Below are 19,740 nucleotides of genomic sequence, written 5' to 3'. Positions count from 1 at the left end.
CTCCAATAATTTACAGCCCCCTCTTGCCTATTGTCTAAATTCCTAATTACAGTCATTCCTATTGGCAGAATCTCCTTTCTCCAATCCTGTGTTGGCTTAGTTCTTGCAGTACTTTCTGCTACTTTATGGATATAATATTCTGTATGATTATTGTTATTCAACTTAAAGGCCTGCATCCAACATCCGTCTCACCTTGTTTCTTGAGCTTCCGTGTTACACTGCTGCAGTCATTACACTTGGGTTATCCTGCCATCAGGCGGTCCCGCAGTTGGCCAGAGTTCCAAAGTCTTGGTCCGGCGTCAGTTGCTGTCGCCTCTTCCCTGACGTCAGTGCGCCAGGGGTATACAAGATGCATCCAACGCCATTTTCTTCAGTCTTTCTTGCCACGCGGTGCCCGAAGCAAAAGCAGTTTGCAAGTGCCGGTCGGCCGACTCCTGAGATTTTCGAAGTCGAATTTCAGATCCGAAGTCTTCAATAAAGCTAAGTACCCCATTGGGGAAACTTTTTTCTTGCCTCAGACCGATGTCAGAAAAAGTTAATAATTGTATTTCGTGTGGGAAGCAAATACCTCATAAGGACTTCCACTCTTACTGTATTCCATGCCTAGGCCCTGATCACGACGTCACTAGTTGTCAGTTTTGTGCCAGATTTAACAAATGCACTATAAAACGACGTTTTGAGTTTGCTTTGCACTACTTTGGCCAAAGGTTCAATTATACAATGCCGTCGGATCAACCGACTACCGCAATTCATAAAAAAATGCAAACACAAGGATAAAGACAGGCATCCGAAGTCCAAAACCGACGATGAAACCTCTTCTAGGCCAGTCGCCAGTTCGCTGGTTCTCAATGAGGCGCTTTCGCAGCCCCTGACAACCGCTACCTCAGAACCACAGGCCGCCTCCGACTCCCACATGGAGACAACTAGGCCTCTGGAAACTCAAGGTATTGGGCCTACGGAAACTAATCCCTCAGATGGGTCCGGAGCCGCTGAGCAGGTATCGGCTTCTGAGGGTGTTTTCAGACCTTCACAACTTACCATTAAAGCACCAGCCAAGACAAAAACACCATTAAAGACAAAGAAGCAAGTACAGCATTCTCCTGGACAGTCCTCCATGCCTAAGAAACAGATGCTCAAAATGGCCGAAGACCTCATTACTCTAATCAGGGGTTCCCATCCCCCTCCTGAGAAAAGGCCTAGGCAGTATACAGACTATGATTCCTCTGATCAAGTTTCCATTTCCTCTGATTCCTCTTCGTTCCAGGGATACTCTCTTCCCCCCTGTGAGGACTCTGATGCTGAAGAATCTATCCCTTCAGCCTCTCCTCCTGAGGATTACTCTTTTGGGGAAATTTTGCATACCATGAGGGAGCATTTCCATTGGGAAAGTCAGGATTATTCTGAATCCAAGAAAAGGCTCAGGGACTTCCTTTTATTGCCTCAGCACAGGCCCCTTGCTATTCCGCCTGTGTTAGATATTGTGGATGATGTGTTCTCTGAATCCAGCTTATCTCCTGATTCTTTGCCCCCTGCTCCAGCCAAACCAGATAGGTACTATAGAGTCCCTGACTCTCGCAAGTTTCTTTATAAAAACCCTTCTGCTGACCCAGAAACCATTTCCCAGGGTCCCAAAGGGGTTAAGGCTTCCATTGCAAAAAATCCAGTTCCCTCTGACAGAGATTCTAGAGCATTGGATATATGGGGGAAGAAAGTTTACACTTCTACAACTTTAGCAGTAAGGGCTTTAAATTGCCAGTTTCACATGCTTAAGTACCAACAATAATTAATGGCTCAATTAAAACAGAAAATGCTTACAAGCTCAGAAGCTCCTGACTATAAAGAAATGCAGGATTTATTGCATGCAGTTGAACAGGTGGGAAAACATACTCTGCAATGTGGTTTTGATTCTTTAGAGGCCTCTTGTAGAGCTGCAGTTACAGGTTCTGTGATTCGAAGACATGCTTGGTTAAAAGAACAGAGTTTATCTGATCATGTTAAGGCAAAATTATTGGATGCTCCTTTACAGCATGATACATTGTTTGGTGTTAAGGCAGAAGAGGTGTTAAAGAAAATGGAGGATAAAGCTAAATCTGTGCACACAGTCAAAGATTTCTTACAGGTATAGCCACCTCGATTTAGTAGAAATTGGCCTACAAAGAATTGGTCCTTTCCAATGTCAGACAGGCCACAGAGAGGCAGATCTCAACCCCAAGGCTCTAACAGACAACGACAGTGGGGTACCTCAACCCCAAAAGGAGGTGAGGACAAATCTCAGCCATACAGGAAGCAGTCCCAATTACTTCCCCTTTCGTACGCCAAGCACTTCCCTTTTGGCAGCACCCTTAGGGGGAACACTAGCACTTTTTATCAAAATTGGCAATCACCCAAGACAAATGGGTTCTGAATATTGTGTCTCAATGTTACAGGTTCCACTTTCACACCTTACCAAAGGCTAAAAGGAATGCCAAACCTGCCACAAAATCAAAGGGCAGAGGCTCAAAAACAAATATCAGCCCTCATGGACATGAGAGCTATTCAAAATGTACCACAGCAGGAACAAGGACAAGGATTTTGCTCAAGACTCTTCCTGGTCCCCAGAAAGGACAAAGCCTGGAGACCCATACTAGACCTTTCAACTCTAAATACTTACCTGGATGTTCCGAAATTCAAAATGTTGACACTACAGCAGCTTCTTCCCATGCTGGGCAAGAAGGCTTTGCTTGTTACTCTGAACCTCAGAGGCATACCTGCATGTCCCTATCAGACAAAATTGCAGAAAATACCTCGGATTCAAAGCTGGTACAATGCACTACCAATTCTCTGCACTGCCCAGGGTCTTTACAAAGTGCCTGGCACCAGTAATTGCATTTTGCAGACAAAAAGGAATTCAAATATATCCATACCTGGACGACTGCCTCATTCAAGCAGAGACAAAGGACATTCTTCTAAAGCATCTGGCATTTGTAAAAAGGTTGCTAATTTCTCTAGGGTACACAGTAAACGAAAAGAAGTCAAAACTAGTGCCCTCACAACAGATAATATTCCTGGGTGTCCGCTTAAATACAATGGCCCAGATGGCTTATCTCACGCCAGACAAACAAGGACAACTGACTCAATATTTTCAACTAATGGCAAAAAAGTCCCATCTCCCTGCAAGAAAAGTTCTGCAGGCCCTGGGTTTCATGGCATCCTGCATACTACTAATTCCATATGCCAGACTGCATATGAGGAAATTGCAATGGTACCTAAAAAGTGTTTGGACTCAGCACTATCACAGCTTAGAAGCAGTAATACCAATAATTCCCTGCCTACAACAGGAGTTTCGATGGTGGGCACAGGCATGTCACCTCAACAAGGGTCAGCCTTTTACTCTACCCACAGCCAGGCAGACACTAACAACAGATGCTTCGGACTACGCCTGGGGAGCACACATGGCAGGAAAATGTATTCAGGGCAAGTGGACCACAGACCAAATGCATCTTCACATCAATCAAAAAGAGATGTTGGCTGTTCAGAATGCTCTAACAGCTTTCAAGGTCCTTCTGCATCCAGGACATTTATTACTAAAGACAGACAACACCACAGTAATGTGGTACATAAACAAGCAAGGGGGCACTCATTCTTACCCCCTATGCAGGCAAGCCATGACCTTGTGGAACACAGCTCTTAACTTATCAAGTTCATCTGCAGGCACAATTCCTGCCAGGAAAGAAAAATACTCTGGCAGACGATCTAAGCAGAAATATCATGGACCTTCACGAATGGAAACTGAATCCACAAATCTTCAGTATGGTAACGCAAAAATGGGAATGCCCAGACATAGATCATTTTGCCTCCCCACTGAATTGCCAACTACAAAAATTCTGCACAAGGACTTATCACACACAAGCATGGAAAGTGGATGCTGTCTCGTTCAGCTGGAAAAGCGTAAAAGTTTATGCCTTCCCACCACTGCCTCTCCTTTCGAAGGTACTCCTAAAAGCCAGACTAGAAAAACCACAGATGATCCTGATTGCTCTAGACTGGCCACGCCAGCACTGGTACCCAATCTTAAAGAACTTAGCTCAAGGCCCTCCATGGATTTTGCCTCAATTTCCACACCTTCTGACTCAGCAAAACAATCAGATCCTGCACGGTCAGCTCAAAACCCTAAACCTGGCTGCATGGTAGATTCATTAGTCAAACAGGCAACACCGCTCTCTAAAGCTGTTATGGATGTCATTTTGGAGGCCAGGAGGCCTAGCACCAGGAAATCTTGCTCAGAAAAATAGAAGAGATTCTGCGCCTGGATCCAGGCTCAAAGCCTTGACCCTCTTGTCCCAAACATTCCTCAGATTTTGCAATACTTAACTGAGATGCTGGACAAAGGCCTATCCTTCTCATCAATTAAGATCCATGCCTCTGCCATTTCAGCACATTACAACACGGATCCTCCTTTATTCTCTCATCCCCTGCTAAAGCAGTACCTCAAGAGGGGCTAAAAACATAAGACCGCCCCGGAGAGCACCAACACCAACTTGGGACCTCAATTTTGTTTTGGAAAAACTGACCCTGCCACCTTTTGAGCCAGCCAGTACAGCTGATCTAAAATTTTTATCATGGCAAACAGCTCTGCTCCTGGCAGTAACTTCAGCACGAAGAGTCTCAGAGCTACAGGCATTAATGGCAGTGGAACCTTTTATAATTTTTCATCAGGACAGGGTTTCTTTAAGGACAAACCCTACCTTTGTGCCAAAGGTGATATTTAGTGTGGCTCTTAACCAAATCATCCATTTGCCAACTGTTTATCCAAACCCCCAGAATAAAGGGGAGAAACTTCTGCACTCTTTGGACATACACAGGCAGCTACGCTTTTACTTGGACAAAACAAAAGCTTTCAGGAAAACTGAGCAACTGTTTGTAGCATATGCTGCAGGATCACAGGGCAAGGCTATTTCAAAGCAGACTATCTCCAAATGAATAGGACACTGTATTCATTACTGCTACACACAGCATGGGAAATCTGTCCCTAATAACATTAGGCCACATTCTACCAGAGCAACAGCCACTTCATCAGCCTTTCTCAGAGGAGTACCAACCAAGGAAATTTTGGAGGCTGCAACTTGGAGTTCAGTGCACACCTTTACCAAGCATTACCACTTGCCTCTTTACTCTAAATCCAGAGCAGGATTTGCCACTGCAGTTCTGCAGGGCCTCATAGCCAATCCTAACTCTTTATAGACTAGCCACCCAGCCTCAGCTTTGGGATTCTACCCAAGTGTAATGACTGCAGCAGTGTAACACGATGAACATAGTACAGTTTTGTACCTACCATAAATGTAGATGTTCGAGTGTTCACACTGCTGCAGTCCAGGTTACCCTCCCTCCATCCCCTCTGTCCTAGCTGGACTGATCTATACCTTTCTATCCTATACAACCTTTGTGGTGTATTTGCTGGTAACTGAAGGTATTGTCTTTATTTTATATATATGTTTTATTAGCAATATGTATTGCCTACCTACTTGGGGGCACCTGACATCTGGGGCAAGAAAAACTGAAGAAAATGGTGTCGGATGCATCTTATATACCCCTGGCGCACTGACGTCAGGGAAGAGGCGACAGCAACCGACGCCGGACCAAGACTTTGGAACTCTGGCCGACTGCGGGACCGCCTGACGGCAGGATAACCCAAGTGTAATGACTGCAGCAGTGTGAACACTCGAACATCTACATTTATGGTAGGTACAAAACTGTACTTTTCATCATCATCCCTTTCCACTTTGAAATATAGTTTTCTGCTTACCCCTTCAAATTGGGTAAACCCAATCTCCCCTGTTTTCCTGGAAGAATCAGTTTATCCTACTTTGACACTTTCTGTCTTCCCTTCCCAGATAAATTCCGTCAGCTTTTTATCAGTTGCTATCCGTGACTTTTCCTCTCCTTGATAAAAATATGCCTGACCTTTGTATAAGACTAAAAGGACTAAAAACATTTTAACTCCTTGTATCTTATTATCCATATCCATATAATAAAGCTTCCATTTTCTCAGTTTTTGTATTATCTTTTGTTTAGTCCTTTCCCACATATCCTTATCTGCCACAATACAATCATGTCTCTGTCTCTCTCTGGTTTTGTCAGGTATAAAATAACATCATCTGCAAATAAAGCCATCTTTACTTGACTACCATACCAATTATATCCTTGAGTTTCTGAGTCCCTTATTTTCTTTGCCAATGGTTCCAAATATAATGCAAATAATAAAGAGGAAAGAGAACACCCCTGTCTGTTTCCTCTACTCAGGTGGAAATTATCAGAGAGGATAATTTTTGCCTCTGATCACTTGTATATCCTCCTAATCAACATTATAATTTTTTTAAGAAATGCAAATGCTTCCATTGCCTGCTCATAAAGTCCTAACGTACTCTGTCAAATGCTTTCTCTGCATCAAGACCCACCAACAACAATGGTATTTGCTTACATTCTGCTCCCCTCTAGATCACAAATGTTCTGTTAATGTTGTCAAATGTTTGCCTACCCTCCACAAAACTACATTGATCCAGGTCTATCAGTTTAGACATTACTTTTGTCATTTTTAGCCATTATAGACATGAACACTTTATAATCATGGTTTAGTATTGAAATGGGCCTGTATGAAGCTGGATCTGATGGATCTTTACCCTCTTTAGGTATTACAGCTACCACTGTTTTCTTCCAGGACATTGGTACTTCTCTTAAAATACTGTTAAACAAAATCTTCCAGATTATTATCAGTTTTTCCCTCCTAGCTTCCAAACTTCCACAGGAATACCATCTATTCCTGGGAACTTTCCTGTAGATTGGTTATACATCACAGTTTTTATCTCATCTCCTCCTATCCTAACCGTTAGTAATTGAGCCTCATCTACCTCAAACCTTGGCATATTTAATTCTTCCATAAACATTTCCATTTGCATCTTTTCTTAATTTTTTCATATCTGTATGCTTTATAGAGACAGAATTTCCAAAATATTTCTAATACCTCTGCAGGAACTGTTGTTACCTTCCTTGTTTCAGGCTCCCTAAGTTTGCTGACGGCTCTTTCTACTTTCTGTTGCATGAGTCATTGTGCTTAAAGTTTTTGTACTCTGTTATCAGAAAACAGTTGCCTAATAGCAACCTTTCAAAATTCGTACATATTATCGAGGTAATCCCTTATTTTCTGTCTCTCATTCTGCAGCTGATCCTACACTTGTTCTGTGACATTCCCCCTATTTTGCAATATCTTAACATTTGTCATTCCCTTTAAATAATTTGTTACTTCTTAATCATAGCTCCCTTTCTTTTATTTCTACCCTATTTTTAAACTCCACCTTAATTTTATCCCACTCCCTAGCTATATTTTCAGAAGAAATTTCTATGCTCCCTAACAGCTCCTGAATAATCTCTACTACCCATTCCTTAAATTCCTCTCTTTTCAACAGATAGTTGGGAAAGCACCAGTGTCTCATTTTTATTTCATTACCCTGTGCTTTTATTTTAGCTATTATTGCTGCATGATCTGAAATAGTTATTGGGTATGTATCAAGACCTTCAATTAAATGCAGATGTTCCCATGAAATGTAAATTCTGTCTAGCCTACCCCAGTTTTAATATCTTGGGGTATAATATTTAAATTCATTCCGACCTCCTCTCTTACTGAATTCAAATCTTCCATGTCAAATATGTTCATAATTTTCTTCAAAAATCTAGCCGCCTTTGTTGTATTCTCCGTTCTGAATCCCTCATAAACATCTTCACTGTTGCAAATCAAATTCCAGTCCCCACCTATAATTAATATTCCTTGCTGAAAACTGATTTTCTCTCCCAGAATTGTCTTAAGCTCCATTTTTGCAGGTTTTAGGTGCAATGTAAATACATGCCAGTGTAATCCTCTTCCCTTGCCGGTAACGCCTTAGCACTACATATCTGCCATTATTATCTTTTTTCTTCTGTCACTACTGGAGCTCCTCTTGCAATTAATATAAGTACTCCTTTTTCCTGTCTCCCAGGTATTTCTGAAAACCCTTCTTTATCAAATTCACATGTTAATTTCTAAGTGCGTCTCCAGTAACATAGCTATTTGCATTCTACATTTTTTAATGTAGTTTGCTACTCTTTTTTTTTTTGTATTTATCTGTGAGGTCATTTACATTTAAAGACATTACAGAAAGCATCATTTTATTAAAAAGTTTTCATTCCCACCTTTTTTGTTAAATGTCTAGTTCTAGCTTTTGTTACATGCATACACTGTTTTGCAGGTGAACTTTTATACACTTGTTTCTTGTCATATGCATTTGAGCCTGTCACATCATACAAAATTTTTTTGTTTTATTGAAATCCCTCAAAGAAAAAAAAAAACAAACAAACCCCTAATAACCCCCTAAAACCTGTTAACTTTGTACTAATACACAAAACTATGTACACGTTCAAAAACTGAAGTTTTACCCTCCTACTAAAAACAAAAGTCCCAAACTGGCAGCCACACACAGACTTGAGGTAACCTAAAAGAAAGGACATCCATGCTAAGACAGATGGTGCAGCCTTTGCTTCTACTAATTGCTGTTTGGTTTTGTCTTATCTTTATAGCTCTCCCATAAGCTTATTCTTCCAATAGAACAGGACGAATTGGGATTACCTGATTTGAAGGGGTATTTAAGAACAACACAGTAAGGGCTCCTTTACATAGCACAAGCAGAAAACTATAACTCTGAATGCAAATAGACGATGAAGTAACAGAGTCACAACACTGGGATTTTGGATGCAAACCTTTAAGGAGAGCAAAATCATACAAAATATTATATTCATAAAATAGCAGAAAGTATTCTAAGAACTAAGCCAATACGGGAATGGAGAAAAAAGATTATGCTAATAGGGGTGACTGCAATTAGGGATACAGACAATAGGCAAGAGGGGGTGGGATTATATTGGAGAAATCTGGCAAAGGAACTAAGGTATTGGGAGCAAATAACTAGAGAGGAAAAGGTAATAGAATGGGAAGATGGCAAGAGCTCGTTTGGTCTGCAGGATAGAAATTGCATTTAAATATCAAGGAACCTCTTCTGATTGATTCTTGTAGTTATCATGCAATAATGTATATACTCTACTAATTATTCCTTTCTTAACAGCAACTTCTGTTCTAGGTTCTGCTACGAACTCTACCAGTGATGGTCTTTCATTTAGGACCCCCTATTTTTTTCTCTTTGCTTGTATACTTTGATATCAAAGGAAGAATTGGGAAGAGAGATTGGATAAGCAAATTCACAAAGAAACTGTGTGGGGGGGTATATGTATGTCTCCCAAATATGCAGCAAAATAAAGAAGATTTAGGATCTTTGCCTGGAAGTGTTTACATAGATATTTGTATACCCCAAGCAGGTTGCAAAGAAGTTTTCCTCAGGTAGACAGCAAATGTTGGAGATGTGATGGTGAAGAAAGAGGTAACTGGGAACATATTTTTTGGGAGTGTAATGAGTTGGCTGACTTTAAAGATTCCTTGCAGACTGCTGTGTCCGTGATGCTGGGTGAGTAAATTGGAGTGACTTGGGAAATGTTTTTTTGTGAGCTATGATACAGAGTTGGAATTGCCTAGATATAGTAAGGCCTTGGTGACTGTAATTTGTGATAGCTGCCAAAAAAGCAATATCTAGAAAATTGAAATCAAAGTCTAAACCTACTTTGATAGAAGTAACAAAAATAGTAACAGAGATAACAACTGGAACTGGGATCTTTAGAAAAAGGTAAGAGTAAATTACATAGGAAAATGGAAAATGTGGCACCACTACATGCAGAGGAGGAAGAAGGCAGGATCTGAATGAGCTATGCAATGGTTGACTGTCATTGACTGGCTATATTAAAAAGTGATGCATAATGTTTGCAGATACAGTTGTGTTGGCACAATTTGTAAAGTGTAATGTTTGCAACTGATTGTACTGTTATGATTTATTTTCATTTACATAAATGTAAGATTGTCTGTGTCTAACACGATAATTTAATAAACATGTTTCTTGTAAAAAAAATCTTTATAGCTCTCCCAGCTTGGAAAACCCCTGAATGGTTTCAGAGAACATAACTACCTTAAGCCCCTAAATGTTTTCAGAGAATGTTATCTACCTTGGGAACCCCCCCCCCCAATGTTTTCAGAGAACATTATCTTCTGGTCAATTTCTCTTTTCGCTCTTCTTTTTTTTTTCCTCAGCCAGTCACTCTCCACCAGACTGTAGCTAGTTTCTCTTTCAGATTGTTTACATGGAAACATGAAGACCAGCTGCAGAGTTGTTAACATACATGTATCTGCTAGAAAAAAGCCTTATAATATTGAATGTTCTTTTTCATTTACTCGCTCTGCATTAAAACTTGTTACTAAATCAATCTAAGGTATTCAATCCAGTCATCCCCCCATTCAAGAATGAGAAAAATCAAATTAAGTTTTCTTTTATCATGCTTTTAACTAGGCTTTTTACATTGTAGTGCCTACATTTCTTAAAACTGAACAAGAAGAAAGAGAAGGGAGAAAGAAAAAAAAAGAACAGCAGCACCTGTTTACAGTCTCCAGTATACTTAAAATTAACTGAAAAATTTACTTTATGGCATGTAAAGAAAACCACATGCCATAAATTAGTACTGTTTAAGAAAACAATCTTTGCTTACAGTTAACTTTCTCCTTCCTCCTCCCCAAAGCACTTTTCTGAACATTAATGACTTGAAGTAGGGTATATGCTTTAGAGTCCCCCACAAGTCCAACAGATTCTGAAAAAGTCCAATATTTCCATATTTTCTTGTTCTGTCATTTCACAAATATAACTATTGTATTGCAATCCCATAGTTTTACTGGTTTTATTACTCTTCAGCTCCAAAATCCCATCTCTGTTTAATTTCCAGTGTACTCTTGATTCTTCTAGTAATCTCTCATGCTCCCTCCCTTCTGTCCAACATTTCCGTTGAAAATTTTGAAAAGGTTTCAAGGGTACTATGTGGTCTTTATTGCCAGAAGAACAAGAGGCAGTATCTCCTTTTGTTTCACAGCTTACTTTTTGTTGGACAAACTTTTGTATTTCCTGATTAACATGTACTTCATCAAAAAGTTATTTTGTCTGTCTAGTGAAGAATACTTTGAAGACAGCTGGATACAGCAGTTTGAATCTCATACCTGCATCTCGACATTCCCTGAATAGTGGAATAAATTTTGTTCCTCTTCTGTCTGGTGTACAATGAGTAATCATTCTCCACAAACACTCTGCTGTCTCTGTCTTTTAGTACTTTTTCCTTCTGCCACAGTTTTGTCAGAATCCCTCCTGGTGATAGTATTGCATCTTGGCTATTAAAGGTCTTGGTTACTTTCTTATAGCCAGGTTTGGAGCATACACACAATGTGCCCTTTCAACTAAGAATTCCTGCTGTGGAATACCAGTCCAGATGCTTCTTTGTACATTCATAAAAATTAATGCATTCTGTTCCTTCCAGCTTCTCTGGTATAGCTGAAAATCTCTGGTTTTCCTTATGCGCTGTGTCCTCTTAATTCTTTTATTTTTTTAAACTTCTCTTCCTGAGCAGTCTTGTATTCAGCCATCCTTTTCTTCATTTTGACCTCTGATTTTTGCAGCTTTATCATCTCATCTGAATATCTGTTTAAAGCTTCTTCCATTTTTTTCAGCCTTTTGTTGTTTGTGTTGATATACTTCATCAGTGTTTTGTTTATTTTAACCAGGTCTGTATGCAATTGTATTATATCTTCCTGTAGGTTATTGAAAGTCGTGTCTAAAGATTGCATTGCTTTTTGCTGAACTGCTGCAGAACTTTCCCCAGCCAATCTTTCTTCCTCACTTTTTTCAGCTGATTTTTTCCAGGTCTTCTGTATTTCTTTATTCCTGTCATCCAGGTAGTGCACTTAACAGTTATTTAAATTTACCTATAATCACAAGTATACTGGCCTTATCTGCTGAGTTTCTGTTTTCACACTGGGAGAAATAGAAATAAGTTGTTACTCAATGTGCAACCATCTTGGAAGTTCATTAATGGATTGATGTTGGCAAAGTCAATATCTCTTTCTAAATTCATTTGTTTACTTTTACTTGAACATTGTGGAAGAATTATGGTTTAGAGAAACTTTTTTTTTTTAAGTCTGAGTTCTGCAACACTCTCTGATAATAAGACCTAAGTAATTTGAATGTAGTTGGGAAGATTTTCTAGAGTGCCATATTTGTGTCAGCCTCATTGTATTTGTTGTTGTTGCATATTCTAACCAGTATAATTTTTGTTTTATAGAGCATCTCCAACACTTGTACAAGCTTTACCTGGACCAAGTATTCAGGTAGCTGCGGGTAGTAATCATACAGCTGTTCTTCTACTGGATGGACAAGTCTTCACATTTGGAAGTTTTTCTGTAAGCCGAATCTTCTCATTTTATACAGTTTGTTAAAATTCACTACATGTACCTACCTGGTCTATCAAGGGTTTTGTGTTAAGCTGCATGTGAATTCTGTATATGTCCCTGTACTTTGCATTGTCTGCCAGCACTTCACAATTTAAGTAGCTCTGTTTCTGTAGATTCCTGTAAGGAGGTACAACATACCCAGTGTTGTGAAGTACGAATCATACCAGTGTTCATTTTGTAGTTGATTTAACCATGTAATTGTTCAGGCTTAAGGCTATAGTAGTAAAATGTGTCATTTTCAGAATAAAAATGTACTCTGATAGCTTAATGCAAAATGTTTTGTAATTATTAAACTGCTTAAGGAATAATCTGTTTGAATATTCAGTAACCAAACATTACTAGATACATTGTGGGAAGGGAGGGAATGGTTTACTATGTCACCTTTAATGCATACAGATGTACAACAGAGTAGCATACCAATTTGTTGTATAACTGTTTCTGTGCAATCTTGAACTGTTTCTGTTAGCTTAGACTACATATTGCAAGTTAATCTCTCTGAAAGTATGTAACTTTATCAAACAGTGATTTAAAATTTGTATTACATTTATTTTTTGTTAAATTGGTAAGTGAGCTTTGTGGGCCATTTTTCAGCCATGAAGCTGACAGCTAGGGAAAAGTACACTCAGAGTAAAGTAACTATTTCAAACTGTTTTTAAATATAGGAGGAAACCAGAGTACCTAGTGGAAATCCATATGTATGTAATGAGACTGTGCAGACTCCACAACGACACCAACTAGAAGTCAAGAGTAGGAGTTCAAATCATAGAGTTGTGAGGCAGAATATTTAAACACTGAGATGGTGTGCTGCTCAGATCATTCTTTTATAATCCCACTGGCAAACTCTCTGTCATTTCCTGTGAATTAGTATTTTTCTGAAGTAGCTACATGCATATGATTTACAGCTGTTTATTTGATCATTTGTTAACTGGGTCGATTCATTGAATGCAGTGTTCAGATCCATTAAATACAATGCTTCTTTTCATAGGTGATCCAGGGGTACTGTCTGGTTAAATAAAATGCTCGCAGTTGGCCAGAATTCAAAATAGGATAGATAAGTTCTCTTTGAGGCATTTGGATCTGTCCCCACTACCTCTTTGCTGATCCCTCTTGCTTATTTCAAGATGGACTTGTTTGCAAAGATAAACTGGAGGGAACCTTATGAGCAGAGTATCCCAAGGAAAATTGTCAAAATATTGCAACCACCCAAAGACAGTCATCCTTTCATTTTTGTGGCAGGAGCCACCAAGAAGGAACTGTCCAATAAGAGCTGAGCAGTTCATCTTAGCAGAGAGTCCAGGATGATGGAACATGTGGGGAAGCATTTTTATGCTTTAGGCACTTTTGCTGTCTGAGCATTAAATTACCCTTTTGCTCAGTTAGGTTCCAGAGACCTAGCAGAGCAGACAGTAGACTTTTTGAGAAAACCTGCCACATCTGATACTCGTAAGCAGATCAAGTCTCTATGATTCTCTATGATTTTTGTTTAACTATATTTACTGTTTATTATATGTTCTTTCTGTCCTCTTGCATTTCTGTTATTTCCTTTTATACTATGTAATATATCATGTTTACTGAAATTTTACAATTGTTTAAATGTATATGGAGCTTTTCTCCCTGGGTCTCCATTGAAAATGGGCTCTTTTGGCCCGATGGATTTTCCTGGTAAACAAACTGTAAATAAATATAGTCACAAAGTCGCTACTAAGTTGAGCTTCTCTAATCTGCCCCATGAGGCTGTTATGTAATGCTTCTAATGGTGTATTAGGGTAGCAGGCACAGGTGTAGCTATGAAATGCCATACTTGCTTTCATTATGCGACTTCACTGACTTTGATAACCCTTATGACAGGACTTTCCTTTCTGAACCCAAATTTAGAGAAACTTTTCAGAAGTGAACAGGAATAGAAAATGCTTTTTTTGTATTTGAGGAGTGCAATCTGGAACTCCTCAAAGGTCCTTTTCTAAAAACCAGAAGAGTTCCAAAGCTGTCTGGCTTAAAACTATACATTTCCCTTTCAGTTGCTTTCCTGATGATGTCAGCTGTAGTAGAGGGGGTCCCTTTAGTGGACAGTACCCACAGGGCTGAGGAGGTCTGCCAGATTCAGGATTCCAAGGCCCCACCCTTCAGGAATCAACTCATATTATCCTTGAAGGCTTGCCTAAATGCTCCTCTCTGGAGGCAATTAGGAGTGAATGCTTCTTTACCTAGATTTGCGGGTGGCCATCACACAGGACAACAGGGTGAGAAGCATGATATCCAGAGGTTACACAATTTACTCCTCAGGATAACCAAAACGTTTGTCCTTGTCCCTGCTTGGATGGTACAGTAAGCTCTCAGTTAACCAGAACTCAAGCAACCGGCGCTCTCAAGCAACTGGCAACAAATATTGAAGAAATATTGTACAATTTTCATGTGTTGCACTTTGTTTTCCCCCTGCAGAAACATACCTTACATTTTTAGAGTTTTAAGAGTTTTAAAAAGGAAGATAGGAATACATTCCCTCTCTGCCATACATGAGAACAAGTCAAACCAAACAAATAGTATAGAGCACAGTATTAGTCAGGTCTATTTTTAATAGTAACTGTCAAGCAACCAGAAGCTACAGTTATCTGGTATCTACCAGTCCCCATGCGTGCCAGTTAACCGAGAGTTTACTGTACCACCGTGACAGCAGAGTGCAATAGCAAACAATATGTCTCAACTCCTTCATAAAGTAGCCACGCAGGAGATTCCAAGAGACCAGAGAGGGTCCAAAGTCAACTTCAGATTTTTTTAGTTCCCAAAACTTAAGTGGCCTAAATACCTATCTAAAAAAATACAAAGTTCTGGAGGGTCATGGTGCAAGCCGTACTTAAATGCTTACAGAAAGGGGACTTGAAAGTTCTCCCTTGATCTTCAAGATGCTTATCTCCACATAAAAATTGCCAGTGTCCAGAAGCTATCTCTGCTTCCATCTAGGAGCTAGTCATTATCAATTTTGAACACTACTATTTAGTCTTGCCAGAACCCAGGTTCTCTCCAAGGACATGTCTGTCATTGCATTCCCCAGAAGTTTAAAAGGATTTGCTTTTTCCGTTATATGGATAATTGGCTTCTGGCTGCCACAAGGGAATCTTTTATATCAGACAGTGCTTATTTGCTTTGCTTATGTCTGTTCTTGAGTTTTTTCTGTGAGCAGTGCAAATTACAGAAGGATCCATCTCTAGCTAATGTTTATAGGGTCTCATCTGAGCACAAAGTTGAAGATTGGCATTTTTCCAGTGGAAAGACTCATGACTCTGTGGGCCATGGCCTCAAAACTTCTGCTTATATCTAAACCGGAGAGTTATGAGTTTAATCAGTTCATAGGTAAGTATTAGTCAGCCAGTCTGCAAAAAGTTATAAATCTAGCCAAATAAATATTCCAAAGTTCCTTCAGAAAGGCAAGACAGAATAGACTGTGGGGAGAATTTGAGGCTGCCCATCCAGTTACCTAGGTGTACTTTTCGTGTAATAGAAAATTGTTCCAGAGTGAGGGATACACTGGGACATGAATCTGTCATGCCAGTGTGTCTTATCTGTTGATGAAGGATTAATTCCTTTAACAGAGTATTTGAGGTACCATTAGTCCTGCGAAGGAAGAGAAGTTCTATAGGGTTGGATCTTTCATGGTTCGAAAGTCTGGACACAGATCTCCTTGGTGGAGACTGTAAAAGACTGTGCAAAGAGAAAGGGCTGACAGTCTCTCCTGATAAGTAAGATTTTGGAGGCCTTCGATCTTTTTAGTTATACAGCTCTGAGATCTCTCAAGTTGTGTGATATGTTTAGACAAGTATATGCCAAAAGGTGCATTACATTCAGTAATAGGTCTGATAAGATATGAGCAAAAGGGAGTTAAGACTGCTTTGTATGTAGTGGGGATGCCTTTTTAAATAAGATGGGGCAGATAAAATGCTTTCCATATTACTGTGGAGACATGATGGTTAAATAAGAAATAAGAGTATCTAGATTCCTTATAGCAGTGCCTGATTTTAGGGGTGCATCGCCTACATAAAGTGAAAGTGTCTTGTTTAACAAAATGAACTGTGCTACATTTCTTACATTTAATTTTAGATCATTGTCCTTGAACCAGCTGTTAACATGGTCTAACCCATGTTGGAACAGTTATAAGTCAGTTGAATTTTGAATAACACCACCCATTTTACAGTCATCTGCAAACTTAGTTAATCATAGGCCAGGAGTGCTGGATTGAAGGTTTGAGGAATAGATCCCAGGTAGGAGAGGGCCCAAAGCTGAGCCCTGTGGTATACTGCTTTCTGTAAACACTGCATCCAAGAGATTCTGTCCTGATCAAGGTGTTTTTTTTCCACAGCTGTAGTGCATTGCCTCATGTAGCCTGCTTCCGGTCACTAACAGTCCTGTGAAAAAAATTAAACTTTGGGATTTATCCTTATGGTGATGATTACTACAACAGAGGACCATAAGAAGGACATAGAGTTGTGTAAGGAACTTAGCATAATAAAAGGTATTTGAATAGTTTTGTTGCAATTGGCTGTGCCTACCTCCATCCCCTCCTACATGCTATGGGCATCCAAGGGTTGGGGTGGCTACTAGACCACATTCCCCCATTCCACTGACATCACAGGGGCTATAGTTGGAAAGGCTGTCTGTGTTTCTCTAGTTTTGGTATCCTGTAGAGAGCCAGTGTTCTGGGGATTTCCTTGCTTGGGACCACAGAGGCAGGCTTTTTGCGAGGGAGGGGGGGGACTACCTGGAGCCCTAGGAACCTACTCACAGAGCAGCCTAGGAAAACCTTGTATAGATGCCCTTAGTTAAGAAAAGAACTACACATGGCACTTACTGATGACACTTTTGTACCAGGAGCATCTCAACATTCCTGAGAAGATAGAGTTAGCATGATTGGGGGATGGCATAAAGCTCAGAAAATCAAGCCAGCTGTTTGGTCTTTCCTTGTGGCAGAGATCCTTGCGTTAATCGTTATTGCAACAGTGATCTTACTCAAACATCTGTTTAATATAGTAAGTTCTTTATGCAAATGTGCTCTACTGTGTGGCTGAAGGGGAAGAGTAGTACCTGGTTTCCTCTCCCACTGACCTTCCGTATTAGGTATCTAACATTCGGTGAAAAAAGGAACCCTTCACCAGTGCAGTGATTTGACTCGTATTTTGATGAAGAAGAGAAACAAGATCTCGTACTTCACCCAGCTAAACTAGCCCCCTGCAGTATGACAGTGATGAAGAGGAATCTTTTTCATTGAAATCTTAAAGCCATATCCTTCAGGGAGGGACTGTATTAATAGACCTCCCTAAATGGGGAGAGGGTAAAGCTCTGCCAGATTAAATAGAAGGTAAGGACCAGGGAGGCGAGACAAACTACACTTTCTGCTCTTTTTCCCAGGCATTTGGTGATCAGTTTGACAGCACTTCTTAGAAATGGATTCTCAGCGTTCAGCACACAGTTTTTACAGATTAGAAGAAACGTCAAAATATCGGTAAAACTGTGTAGCAGACCTAGTGGTTATTTCTTTAGATGCCACCATGGGGGTCTGAGCTAGCAGTAACACCCACCCAAGAGGTAAGGATATCAGGACATGTAGAGATATACATGTGTGTGTGTTTTTGTGTTTGTGTGTGTATGTAAAGCACCAGAAGCAAGTCTATCCAGTACCAAATCATAAATTTTGCTAAAATTCATCTTTATTGAATACCAGTGAGTCCACAAGCCACACTGTTTTGCCATTAAGGGTTTTAATGCTTAATGTTCAAAAGGAGAACAAGCAAAACTTGCAGATGTTCACTCTGTAGCAAGTGATTGATAAGTTCAGGAAGAGAGTTCCAGCAAGCTAGAGCAGGTATACAGAATGACCATTTACAGTAGCAAGGGTAAAGGAATGCCTGGAAAGTAGTAGTGAGTTAGAAGTCCTAGGGGAGTAGCTGATATTTTTGATGTGTAACAGAAGTGATGACTTTCCCAGGAACAAGATGGCTGAGTGGCCAGGAAGATTGTCTAGGAAAGTATGGACTGTGGGGTATCCTGTTGGTATGCCGTCTTAAGAATAAGACAATGAATACTAATCAGTGAGTATAATGGAAGGCTGAAATGTTCTTCATGCTGAGAGCAATTTACTTGTAAATATGTTGATATATTTAAAGTATTTTGAAAACGTGGTTGCATCAGATATTGGACTTTAAAGGACTGATTTGTTAACGGTAATAGTTACAGATGTTTGGCAAGTGCAAACAAAACAGAGAGCCTGTTAGACTGTCAACTTTTTTGGCTTGGTGAAAACAGGGACGTAATTCAACTATGGTAAATATTTTGCCTTCCATAACTGCATAATATGATAAAATGTTAACCATATACGACTAGGCAAAGTATCATGGAATGTTGTAGTAATTTATATAGGTTTTGGTTGGGCCTGATCTCTAATATGTTATACATATTAGCAAAGTAAACAAGGAGAGGTTTATACAGATTGTACGTAATTTTCCTGTATTACTGATTTTATAGTGAAGCAAAACCCGCGGTGGTGGTGCTGCGGTAGCGTTGTCGCCTCACAGTATGATGCTGTCCGGTTCGATACTCAGCTAGAGCGTCTTCTGCGTGGAGATATGCGTGAATGGGTGTACCTTCGTTGAAGGTTGTGCGTCAGGGCTGGTAACTCGTCACGTAAAAATCAACTACCAATCATTAGCGGACCGGAGTTCCGCTGTGGCGACCCCTAACCAGGAAAAGCCGAAAGACACAAACTGATTTTATAGTGAAGCAATATGTGCTTAATGTTTCATCATTGCAAATGTTTGTTTATGCTTACAGTTTCCCGAGATGTTAAAATAAATTTATCTAGATTGCATTCAAAACTGCAGGCTAAAAGCAACATTTCTTAAATATTCTATGTTTGTTTTCACAGTTGCTTAGGAGAACCCATGTTATTTTAGACATTGCTTCCCCGAACTCAGATTTAAGTGGATTTATTACTGTATTTAAGTACCCAAGCAAAGTTAAGCAGCAGAGCTATGTAGCTGGTTCATCTGGTACCTTGTTCTGATCTGGCTGGTGCTCCTAAATCTCAGGAGACCGGTCATATCCTGTTTCTGCACCCCCCCCCCCAAAAAAAAGGACTGATGCCTCTACTTTAAATGTAGAAAGCTTTTTGCTACAACCTGTATCACATGAAGTACTGAAGTATTTCAGTACTGCTCAAATTAAAGTACTGAAATTCATTTCAGTATTGGCATTCAGAAATACTGGGACAGAAATGAATGCTGGTACTGTAATAAGATTGCTTCTGATTGCACCCGAGGAATTTTACT

General features: G+C 39.8%; 1 protein-coding gene across 1 annotated transcript in view; it reads left to right on the top strand.

Annotated features, from left to right (window-relative positions):
• Window positions 1-19,740, top strand: part of MYCBP2 (MYC binding protein 2) — a gene marked incomplete in the record, with an annotated part of 5,088,083 nt that overhangs the window by 1,568,185 nt on the left and 3,500,158 nt on the right. The window contains 1 exon segment of the mRNA XM_044072904.1: window positions 12,259-12,376. Within this exon segment, the coding sequence (XP_043928839.1) occupies window positions 12,259-12,376 (118 nt within the window).

The sequence above is a fragment of the Protopterus annectens genome, chromosome 5.part1 (genome assembly GCF_019279795.1).
Source record: "Protopterus annectens isolate FY-2018-M chromosome 5.part1, PAN1.0, whole genome shotgun sequence".
Taxonomy (NCBI): domain Eukaryota; kingdom Metazoa; phylum Chordata; order Ceratodontiformes; family Protopteridae; genus Protopterus; species Protopterus annectens.
This window is presented reverse-complemented; position numbering and strand designations above follow the sequence as displayed.